Raw genomic sequence first — 12,708 nt, forward strand, 5'->3', positions numbered from 1 at the left:
TGGCAGAAATTGTACACTGTGCATTTTCGAGAATGCAGTAAAAATTGGAGATGAGCCCAGCTCTCGACCCTCCAGAGCCAAAGCTGGGTGAATGGCTACAATTCCATGTCCCTCGGAAGAGGGACACTTGTTCAGGGGATGATGAGCTGCTTGGGGATGATGGCAGGGATCACTCTTCATTTGACCATTGTCCCCTTGCTGAGACCACAGAGATTTCATGAGGGTGGGAGAGACAGGGTGAGGATGCCTTCTCCCTGAGCATGATCTTTTGCGGGGGGCTGATTAAATGATTTGTCTCTTTCCTTTTCCACACATTAGTGCTGGGGAGTCTTTAACTCACTGGCCCCCATTTCTACTTGGCTAAAGCTTTTTATCAGAACCATCCAAAAGCTCTATCTAGCATCCATGAAGGACACTTATCCAGACAGGAATCCACTATCCTCCCTTTCTCCCCTGGGTCAGGCAACAAGGAGACACTGCTTTCCCAGAAACTAGCCCACAAAATGTTATCAGTAAATAACAGAATACAAGTACAATACAGGGTAACATTACGTTGTCCAGACAAATTAGCTAATCTGCCGGGTGTGTTAAACTGAAAGCACTCTAAAATGAGTCATTTTTTGAGAATACCCACACAAATTTAAAATTACCCCCCAAAACATAACTGGCAACAAGTCCTTCCTCTGTTGTATGTAGCCCTGCTCATATATACACGCTGACTTTTTACAGCAATGAACTTGCCAATGGGCCAAGAAAGCCAAAGAACTTGCAACTGGAACATTTCAATCCTGATTTCTTTCTCACGTTGTGGGTGTTGTGGCAGTACCCAAACAAACAGGGATGGGAGTCTATTGTGCTACAAGCTGTACAAACACACAGGGAGACAGTCTTTGCCTGAAGGAGCTGATAATATTTTGCCTAATTAAAATGTTTCCTATGGAGAGAGATTGAAAGGCTTGGGATGGTTGAGTTGCGAAAAGAGGTTGTGTCCAAAGTGCACACAATAATTAATGGCATGCAGCACATTCAATGAAGTTGAAAAATGACAAGCTTAAATCTGATAAAAGAAAAAATACTTGTTCACGCAATGCACAATTTGCCTGTGGAACTCATTGCCACAAGGCACCATTGAGGCCAAGAGAATTAAAAAAAAAAAAAAAAGTTTGGACATTCAGATGAATAACACGAGGATCCTGAGGAGGAGTAACAATAACAACCCCTAGCTCCTATAGTAAATACCTCTGAAAGATGCATTTGTGTTTACCGGAAAACTCTTCTGCTTGGACATAGCAACCCACTTGATATTAAAACCAAGAAAAGGAAAATATCAAAAATGTCTCATTCTGGCTTATAGTAGCCTGAAATGAGAAAATGAATGGGTAGGGTTTTTTATTACACTAAATTTACATTTATCTTCTTCCCTGGCCCTCTCTTTGTTGGATTGAAGCAATTCCTCTTTTTAGGTCAGTATAAACACATTCAGAGTTAGCATTTCCCATTGGCTTCCTTTCCAACCTGGTACATTCCCCTTGCTAAGACTTTCCTCAAACTGCTGTATTCAGAAATCACACATGATGAACAAAAGAAAAGGACAGGTTTCAGAGTAACAGCCGTGTTAGTCTGTATTCGCAAAAAGAAAAGGAGTACTTGTGGCACCTTAGAGACTAACCAATTTATTTGAGCATAAGCTTTTGTGAGCTACAGCTCACTTCATCGGATGCATACCGTGGAAACTGCAGCAGACTTTATATATACACAGAGAATATGAAACAATACCTCCTCCCACCCCAGATGCATTCAGTGAAAAATACAGTGGGGAGATTTATATACACAGAGAACATGAACCTTGATTATCACTACAAAAGGTCCCTCCCCCCACTCTCCTGCTGGTAATAGCTCACCTTACCTGATCACTCTCCTTACAGTGTGTATGGTAACACCCATTGTTTCATGTTCTCTGTGTATATAAAATCCCCTACTGTATTTTCCGCTGCATGCATCCGATGAAGTGAGCTGTAGCTCACGAAAACTTATGCTCAGATAAATTGGTTAGTCTCTAAGGTGCCACAAGTACTCCTTTTCTTTTTGCGGATACAGACTAACACGGCTGTTACTCTGAAGCATGATCAACAAGCCACTTACCTGCCTTCCTAGTCATAGCAAGAACTCCACTTATAAGCCGCTTAGAGAAAATAAGAGGGGAAAAGAGAAAAAGTAGATCAAATAGAGAACAAGAACTTAGAGCGATTTTTCTCATTTCCATCTAATGCAATGCTTTACCTTGTACAGTGACATAAGCTTTACTCTCCACAGATCCTTTTAGGTTGGTGGCTATACACTGGTAAAGTCCTTCATCCTCCTCTTTGACTCTTTCGATAAACAGCATTTTGCTTCCTGGTCCTAAAATTATTCCTGTGGAGTGAAAGATCTTTAAATGAGTGGGACCTGGAGTACAAACAAATAAACTCTTTCTGTAAAACAATCCTCTTCTGATTATTAGGGATGAGCCAGACATAACATAACACCCTAGGGGGTGGATGGGTCTTTAATTTTGCATGTTGGTTTCACAGTTACAAAGTGTTCACAGGTTCTGAGGCTCTGGTGGAAACTGGTGTTTATACAGCACTTACATTAGTAAGAAGGCTCCCTCTGTGGCAATGGTCTTGAAAGTGCTTTATTTCTGGGTGTAATGCTTAGTACTTGGCTTAGACCTCGATCCAGGCAAACACTTAAATGTGCTTAACTTTAAACACACAGGTAGCAGTCCTACTGTAGTCAATGGGAGCATTCATGTTGGTCTCATTGTAACCAATGTGCTCAGTCCTAAGTGTTTGCAGGATTGGGTCCTATATCTGGTTTGGTGTCTTGTTGCTACAAGAGCATAATGTGGTCTGGGGGTTATTACTGGTAAACGTTCTAAGATTTTTCCAGTTGCTTACGTTTGTTACAAAATAATTAGAGATGGCCAAAGCCAGAAGCTTAAACACAAACCTCCTTGGATTTTGCTACAAGAGATTGGGGATTGGATTCCAATTCCTGTAGTCAAACCTGTCAGAATGACTTTGGTTACAGATCAGATGTAAAACCAATGGGGCCCTATTTTCAGGTTCTGGTTAGGATACGGCTGAAATCTCATTATATTTCTCCCATCCGAGATTCCTACCAACTGAAGCTGAAGTCTCCCAAGAATAGTATGATTGCATGATTTTGGTGCCATTTTAACTGAACATTTAGCCCCATCTGAGCCTTGAACCCAAACCCCAGTGCAATCATGATCCAGCTCTAAGATGCCTCCTCCCCCAGCTCTTTTCTACTCATATCAAGAAAAGCAAATCTAAATCCAACAAAGTAACTGCTCCTGGATGTCTCATAATAGGATGTAATCATAGAATCTCACAGTTGGAAGGGACCTCAGGAGGTCATCTTAGTCCAACCTGCTGCTCAAAGCAGGACCAATCCCCATTTTTGGCCCCAGATCCCTAAATGGGCCCCTCAAGGATTGAACTCACAACCCTAGGTTTAGCAGGCCAATGCTCAAACCCCTGAGCTATCCCTCCCCCATGTAATGCTACATGACAAATGGATCCCCCTACTACAGGCAGATGAATTCCAATTCTGTTCTGATATGCCAACACCAGATCTGTCCAGAGGTTAGGGTGCTAGCCTGGGGAGACACATGCTCAAATTCTTACTCTCCCATGGATTTCCTGTGTGACCGTGAGCAGAAGTAACTTAGCCTCTCTGTGCCTCAGTCCTCTCACTTGTAAAACGAGGGAGGGGAAAGTTCTGCCCAATCTCACAGGGGTGTTGTCAGGATGAACACATTAAAGGTTGTGAGGTGCTCAGATACTATGGTAACAGAGACATAAGTATCTAAGGCTATGTCTACACTGGCAACTGAACAACAAAAACCCTGAAAGACGAAAGTTTTGCTGGTGACATGCGCCATTGTGAGCAGTGCGTCCTGCCGACAACGCCAACACCGCTCGTTGGGGGGTGGAAGTTTTTTGGGCCAGCCGACAAATGACGGCTACACTGCACGACTTTTAGTGTCACAGCTGTGGCGAGACAGACCTGTCGCTAAAAGCTGTGTAGTGTAGACATAGCCGAACAGATACAGAGCAAATATAAGAGAAGAGATTGAGGAGGGGATAGGGTGTTTGCAGCTCTCACCTGGTTCTTGCTGTATTTCTTCGTGGTTTTTAAACCAGGATATCTGGGGCTCGGGGATGCCTTGAGCCTGACATTCTAAAGTAGCAGAATTGCTGGTGTTCACAATCTGATCACTGAGGTTGCGCAGGAGGGATGGTGCTTCCTGAGCTACAAAATAAAACGAGAGTTCAACGATTACATTCCGAAAATCATGTGTGTGTGTATATTTAAAATAATCTCCTGCATTGTCATTAACGATCTTGTAAAATGTCAGAGCTTTCTGGAGACATTCTACCAAATTCCAAGCTTACACTTTCCCTACTTACTATCCCTGTTTGAAAAGAATATTTAGTGTGGCTTAGTGATGCCTTTTCCTTTTGAGATAATTTCCTTTCATCAGTTGTAACTGGTTATAATACAGATCATAATGGAAATGATCCAACAACAGATGCTGTGTTAAGACAAAGCTTTCTGCATTCATTCTCTTACAAGCTAAAGTAAAGACTCTTTGCGATCTCAGGATTTTGCTATTTTCAGGAGAAATGTACTATGAAGTGCAAGATTTTAAATAGGTTTGAAGGGATCTGGTCTTTAGGTTAGAATATCCCTGAATTAGTGATAGCTTTATACAGTTAGATGTTGCATATATACTAGTCTGTGTATGAATAAAATTTACATAGTTTACTCACTGTGAAGATCAACTTTATTGTGAGACCTATTGAGTAAACTATCATACTTCAAAACCAGAGTGTGAGCACTGAATCACTGAGTTGTATACCCCCAAGTCTTCATATATCTTTGGTTTTTGTGTTTAGCTGAACTCAAGGAACCTTGGCAAAACCACATGACAGCTAGCCAAACACAGATAGTCCTTGTATTTGTGAGAAATGTGTCTATTTTCCCCAGGCAACATTCCCTCCCATAATGCAAGTGTCTAAAACACTGATCCCAGAGGCAGAAGTATGGGTTCCAGAGTTCAGTGCTATATAACAGCATATAATTCCTATTTTATATTAGCCACTTTTATAGATTAAAATTCATTCAAATGTATGAAATAAAATGGAGTTCAATGACTTTCTCGCTAGTGTTTTGGAAGCACACCTCGGCATGTTCTGATCCTGTCCAGCATTTACATCCCCCTCAACCAACGATAAGAAAAAACCTCAAAAGTTCAACAAACACAATATTAAGTCATCCCTGGGCACCCAAAGCAAGCAGACGATCCTGATGTTGTTTTCCTCCCCATCTCCAAACCAATCCATTTCCCCCTGCCTTCTTGCACAAAGTTGAAAGCTGGTATGACCAAGATCAGGAGGATAGCTCCAGAACGGACGGTGATTACACAGCAACAACTTTTCTACCACATTTGCAACTTCTTATATTATCCCTTTTGCACTTTGGTCCTGTAGAGTGCAGTGCATTCCTGCACAATCCTGCACTGCATTGCCGATTTTCTTGAATTCCCAGTTCCTGCAGGAACTGGTTGATGCTGCAATCTTTCTCTGCAAGGAAACTTCCGAGATTAGGGTTCACTTTTTCACAGCGACATATATCTATATGCTAAGATCAAGTACAGCATCAGTTTAGCATCTGACACATCCTTTGTTGGGAACATTATATGCTAATCTTTCAGGAGGGTGGACTTCATGATCCAACAGGTCTGTCCATTTCCACTATGATCCAACTACCTGACCTGATTAAAAACTCTCCAATACATTTCACACTAGTTCTTAGTCCATTTATATAATGTGTATAAACCCAAACGCACTGAAAGCTTTTCAGAAGTTCTGAAACAAATGACCTCTGCTAGACTTTTATCCCCTGAAATCAATTCCAACACATCTATGAACCATCTGTGTCTGATTTTTTTGTCTATGCCCAAGCTAGAATGTACATTCCTTGGGGCAATGACCATTAACTTATGTGTTTATAGTGTAACAAATAGTCTGTTCTTATCAACAAACAACAATTCCAGTGAATGAAGTTTAGATGTACATTCTTCATCAAATCTATATGCATTGGTATTAACATCAACCATGATTTCTCCCCATCCAACAAGATTGCTCGCTTTTCAGCTATGGATCCTGGACGTTTACATTATGGTTCCATTTTGGCAAAATAAGCTGACTATGAAGATGTATTGTTTGAAAATATGTTCACACACAAAAGCTGACAGATTTAAGTCACTTGGTCCAAGTTTTCTATTTATAAATAATCCCCACAGAACAACACAACCAACCCATTCAAAATGAAGTGTGTCAGGATGACAGAACAAAGGCAAATCACACATTCTGTAAGTTATTTCTGATTAATTTTAATTTGTTTATATCCATACACTAAAGACGGGTTTTCATAGTGAGCAAAACTTTCTTGCTTAAAACTTTGAGCCAGTTACCATTCACATATTTTTAATAATTTCTTTGACGCAGTTGGCGGGTTTTCAAGGACGTGGTTAAAACAAGAGGTTTCTCTCTCCAGACCACCTGCTTCTCTGGTTGATGCTGGAGTGAAGCCATAGGATGGGATTTTCAAAAGCACTCAGTGTTGGCCTAACTGTGCTCCCGTTGAAGTCAGGTAATGCTCCCATTGTCTTCAGTAGGAGCAGAGTGAGGTCACTGCTCAGCGCTTTTGAAAAATCTTACCCCTAATGCTGAATGTTGCACATTAGCATCATAGCCATCATGTCTCTCTGTGAGGTCATAAACATGGGCTGATGGACCAGTTCTGCCCTCAATCACGCCTGGGGAACCTCACTGTAGGCAGAATTTGGCCCAGTGGAGTTACATGGGGGTGTCACTGAGGGCAGAGCATGGCCATATGACTTCAGACTACAATGACTCAAAGTGACACTGTGGCTGTGGAAAAGCAAAATCCCTATTGCAAAACCAATCCTTGGCAATAGGAAAAACATGGAAAGTTGTTAGCACTTTTTGTAGAACTTTTCATTTCACATACTTTTACCTTAGTACACTTAATGTTCCTTTTTTATTAACCAGTTTGAAAATATAAATACACAGTTGCATTTTAACACTTGTTTTTAAAAAAGGAATATAAATTTAAATTACATAATTATTCTTTCTAAGTAATATGCTACTCAGAGGGAGTTAGAGAAACAGCCAGAAATTGACATGATTCTTCAGTTTAATCTGATGAGATCAGCACTGACAATAACTTTATCTCACCATCGAATGCAGAACCCTTTTCCTCAAACAGTTTCACTGAGGTTCTTCCATGCCTTCCAACACTGGCCACTACGCCCAGGCACTAACATAGCATTGTACAGCATCACAGCTGTTCAGAGCCTTGGCCAACACCATACTAGGAAGTGGCTATCAAGCTGTCCCTTTGGGCAATGTGGTATACATCATCACTTAACAGTTCCACGCAGGGACAGTTTCTAACCACGACATCGGTTTGTGACCCAGGCTCAGATCACCTGGTTGCTGCCAGCAACTGACTTCTACAAGCGACCACACTCTGGCTTCCAATTCCATTAAAAATGCATAAAGTCCTGTCATTGCAGTCCACCAGGCCACCAAAGGTTTTCTCAAGTGCAGCCCCATAAAGAGGGAGACCTGCATTGTCACAACAAAACAAGCTTGCCCCATTTTAAAAGCAATTACCATTATCATTTCACTTGCTTTTTAAGCATTTTTAAAAAAAAAAGAGAGAGAGAGAAAGAAAGCGACACAAATTCCTTTGCAAGAACACATTGTTTCTGGGAACCATCATGCTAATAATGAACAAAAGAGCTACTGTACACAAGAAGGCTGTAGGTGACATTTCAAGATCTAAATGATTATTCTTTTCTTTACTCTGACAACTTCCAGGTTACTAATTGTTTTCTAAGCATTTTAGGCTCCGTGAAGCTGGCATGATGGGGAAATGCTATTGTTTACCCTTTCACACTTGACAAAAGCAATTCCCACGTGAAAGACAAGTTTGGCCGTGGGACACAGTCCCAATACCTAAAGGAGGAAACAGTCTGGTGAGTTCCCAAGCACAAGGAGTTGTCATGTTGTCACCCTCTATTTTAGAAGCACAGCCACTTTGTTCCTTTGCAGTGGCTATTTTGGTCACTAAGGCTTGTTTTGTTATGGTTTATGTAAATCCTATATAAATGATCAGTCATAAATGAAACAAAAATTATAAAAGCTACATATTGTAAAAAAATAAAGTTATCAGATCTATTAAAAATAGTAACTTCTTCCGTATACTGCATTTATAATACACAGAAACACCTCGTAGTGAAATCATATAAAAAGGAAATGCTTAAAAGGAAGTTTAGATTACCCTTAATTCTCCTTCAGTAGTTTGGCCATTTCTTAATCCCCATAATAAATCCTATTGTCATCTGCATACCAAAAGGGAGGGATTTTTTTAATGGCCTTAATTTTAAATTTAAATTTGGAGGAATGTATTAAACATTTCACTGTGATGGCTTTAGCCTTGTCAATGGAATGAGTGTAGCACTTCTACTTTAATGAGATAATTATAACATTACAAAGTCCTTTATCCTCATGGCTGCCACAGAACTCTTGCTGATGTCCACAGGTCTTTTTTGGTAGTGCAGTAATTAACTTTAAAACTGACCAACACAGCAACGGGAAATCGACCTGGATTTATTTGGAGAAACAGGATTCATCTCTGTCAGTTTTTAAATCCTCATTATTAAAAATGATAAGATAGGTCTGTGCATTATATCAACATTTTTATTTCTTTCCTGCATCCACAGGGCCTTCCTCAAGAAGATACTTCATAAGATTAATGTACTTAGCATAGAAAATTATTCAAATAAATAAGCATTAGAACTTGCTCAGCAGGTAATATTTATAAATCCACCAAAATCCGATTGAAATAAAAATGTAGAGTCCAGTCAATCTCAAACTGAATTGTGCTCATTCCACACGTTAAAATTAACTTATTAAATGTCCATTGTTGACCAAAACCAGCAGTTTATAAAGTTAATCAGTTTATGCAGCTTTGACTTTCGAAGAGGCCGATACCAAAGTGGAAGATAAAACTGGTCCAAAGTTTTCATTATCACTCAGTAGGAGGCAGCAACGGACACAACAACACAACATACACAATGCAGTACAGGGGATCTTCCAAACCCCAACTTCCACCAGCTTTGCCAAAGCAGAACACACCCGTCTGAACTGAACTGGAAGCCCATGTGTTATGCTTTTGTTTCGCTACTCCTCCTATGTCCATACCCATTTTTGGAGGTGCACCACCTCAGAGCCTGAAAGGTAGCAACTGTAATAAAAAATCAAGATGATATGAGACAACTGTGACTTTTTAATGAGTCCTTTAATGTTTTACATTGTTTTGTGTTGTACAATCATTCCTTGTGCTTTTAAATTTGAGGATCCGAGAGTAAACAGCCTTTTTGTTGCAGTGCTCACCTCTAATTGTAACGTCTTTCTTTTGAAGCACTTCTTCCCCCGAGTATATGTTCCTTGCTCTGCAGGCATAGGTGCCTGAGTGTTCCAGGGAGACATTCTTGATGGTGAGAATGAGGGTAGTGGAGTATTCCTTAATGATGTGCTTTTTTGCTTTTGTTTGATTGTTAACTGTCCTTGGCAAAATCCAAGCAATGTCTTTGTACAGGAATTTGTTGACTGAACAGGACAATATCAGGTTCTCTCCTTCAATGGGCATTTTTTCCAAATTAATATAAAATCCATTTGGCACATCTGTCAAAAATCAAGAACACTTTTAGTTTATAGGAAAATCATGGGTCAAAATTAAAATTATTTCTATTTTCCTGTTAGCCTGAAGATCCTTCAGCTAATACAGTGGACCCTCGGTAGAGCATGCATCGTTATCGCACGGATTCGCATATAGAGTGGGCGTGGCGATGGAGCCCAAATTTAAATATTTAAATTGGGATCCATGGTAACGCAGCCCCTGCTATAAAGCGATCATATTTGATGCTGACTAGCAACTGCTGCAACTTCTTTGCTTTCCCCAGGATTCCGTAAGACCAGATTTAGATCTCAGCAAAACCAATGTAAATCAAGAGCTCTTGAGAGCCAAACTTACCTTGGAGGTAACTGGTTTGTTTTAAAACATTAGGCCATAATCAGACCTGCTGTAAGGAGGTGCAGCAACTTCCCTGGGCCCAACTCTTGCCCAAGGCATACCATCTAGCTCACTTGCGTTACTGCGCCACCTTATGCCAGCTCTGAATTTGACCCAGTGTGTCAAGAAATAGCAAAGTATCCACCTGAAATTCTTTTAATTTTCTTGCTATGAAAATGTCAGTGCTCAGTATAGGCTAGAAAAAGCCAAGCAAAACTCTTAAGACAAAATCAAGGAGGACCGTGAGACTCAGTGGGAGATGACCTATTTTTAACATGAAAGGATAATGTGCCCTCCGAATACCATAGCTATAGCTACTTTATGGTGTCACATTTGGGACATTTCCTAGATGTCACCAGTGAAGAAAAACACTTTTAAAAAAAAACAAATCTGAGGACAAAAGCAAAATTCACTAGATTCCAGTCAAATAATTTGTTTAAAGACTCCAAACTCCTAATATATGACACCTAGCATGAAATCTAACAGCCTGAGGCGAGCTAAGTAACATGGCTGGAATAATGTAAAAGAGTTTTATTTACTTTAGTGATTTGAAGCTTCCTGTGGAAATAGCTCCCAGGTTTCCTGATGGAAGATTTTGTTTATCTTTGCCAAGCACCATCAGGAATCTCAAAATAAAACACGTCTAGTGACATTGGGAAACCAGGGAGATAAGGCAGAGCCGTTCCTGTCTCACCCTCAGTAATTGCAAACACGCCCATGGGCCTGCTGTGTGCCAGCAAAACATCCCCAAAAGTAGGGGAAGGGACAGATTCAGGGGGAGGGGCCTAGTGCAGTGTAATTTGGCACATAGGAATTACTCTCAAGACTGCCCCAGTATCAATGAGCAGGAAGTCTTTTAGGAGGGAACACTCCATATTTTCTCTGCATAAGATACCTCCCTACAGTTATTTGATGGACTAAGGCAAAGGTGCACATTTAAAAACACATTGAAACAAAGCCTAAAATGGCCTCTGATCTTGACTGGCCCATAGGAAGGAAAAGCTATTCAAGGGCATATCAGATTCACTTCTATCAAGATTCACCAAATCACGTTCCCCTCAAGGGAGGGGTGTAAAGTTGCACCACTCATAAATCTCCCAAAGATACACATGGGAATTAAACTCCAACCTCAGAAATACCAAGGGCTCTACAATAATAAACATGAGGGTTTGACCCCATGTGTTCATCTTCAGCCCCTTACCTGTGCTCCCTTGTGCCCCCCCACCCCCGCCCCCATCCCTCTCTGTAGGAAGTAGAGCCCGTGGGGGTAAGTGCTGCCAGGAGCAGCCCCAGTGGGGATACTGAGAGCCATTGAACCAAACTGTAAACCTGTATATAATGGAAACCACTTCAAGCCAGCGTGTGCGGAAGCACCCCCAGAACCCCTAGTTCCAGCCCCCCAATTCCAGCCCTTAGCCTCTGATAACTTTCTAGCTGCTATTTCAGTCACTGTCAGAGAGGAGCATGTCACATAAAGAAACTGCCCCTCTCTACCCCAATTCTTCCCATTGCTCTAGCGCAAGGTTTCTTGCCACCTAAAAGACAAGGATTGACCCACACAGTAATTCAAAATAAGGGGCATATTGGAGAGGGAGGTATTATCTGCTTAGACTCTACTTGAGCTTTTCGCCATGTTCATTGTCCTTTCTGACCTCCCTTGCTGTGGCGGGCAGCTTCTGACTCTACAAGCGTTCATGTTCTCCTTCTCTGGATATTTTCATGTGAGACTTTCAGTCTTTGTGTAAGTCAGAGCCAAGTGAGAACAGCCTCCCAGCCCCACCCACAAAAACCAAACAAACCTCCGGCAGTCTGCAGAAAAGGACCTAGGGGTGACAGTGGACGAGAAGCTGGATATGAGTCAGCAGTGTGCCCTTGTTGCCAAGAAGGCCAATGGCATTTTGGGATGTATAAGTAGGGGCATAGCGAGCAGATCGAGGGACGTGATCGTTCCCCTCTATTCGACATTGGTGAGGCCTCATCTGGAATACTGTGTCCAGTTTTGGGCCCCACACTTCAAGAAGGATGTGGATAAATTGGAGAGAGTCCAGCGAAGGGCAACAAAAATGATTAGGGGACTGGAACACATGAGTTATGAGGAGAGGCTGAGGGAGCTGGGATTGTTTAGCCTGCAGAAGAGAAGAATGAGGGGGGATTTGATAGCTGCTTTCAACTACCTGAAAGGGGGTTCCAAAGAGGATGGCTCTAGACTGTTCTCAATGGTAGCAGATGACAGAACGAGGAGTAATGGTCTCAAGTTGCAGTGGGGGAGGTTTAGATTGGATATTAGGAAAAACTTTTTCACTAAGAGGGTGGTGAAACACTGGAATGCGTTACCTTGGGAGGTGGTAGAATCTCCTTCCTTAGAGGTTTTTAAGGTCAGGCTTGACAAAGCCCTGGCTGGGATGATTTAACTGGGAATTGGTCCTGCTTTGAGCAGGGGGTTGGACTAGATGACCTTCTGGGGTCCCT

At 41.4% G+C, this 12,708-nt stretch overlaps 1 protein-coding gene across 3 annotated transcripts in view; it reads right to left on the reverse strand.

Annotated features, from left to right (window-relative positions):
• The window catches only part of FLT1 (fms related receptor tyrosine kinase 1), a 138,800-nt gene that overhangs the window by 39,090 nt on the left and 87,002 nt on the right, over positions 1-12,708 (reverse strand). For 2 of the 3 annotated variants that reach the window (XM_073340752.1, XM_073340742.1), the window contains 3 exons: positions 9,561-9,851; positions 4,174-4,320; positions 2,281-2,412 (listed from right to left, as the gene is read on the reverse strand). In XM_073340752.1, the coding sequence (XP_073196853.1) occupies positions 2,281-2,412; positions 4,174-4,320; positions 9,561-9,851 (570 nt within the window). Of the gene's footprint in view, positions 1-2,280; positions 2,413-4,173; positions 4,321-6,462; positions 9,412-9,560; positions 9,852-12,708 lie in introns of those variants that run through there. The other variant, XM_073340762.1, reaches the window with a different exon arrangement.

The sequence above is a fragment of the Lepidochelys kempii genome, chromosome 1, assembly GCF_965140265.1.
Source record: "Lepidochelys kempii isolate rLepKem1 chromosome 1, rLepKem1.hap2, whole genome shotgun sequence".
Lineage (NCBI taxonomy): Eukaryota > Metazoa > Chordata > Testudines > Cheloniidae > Lepidochelys > Lepidochelys kempii.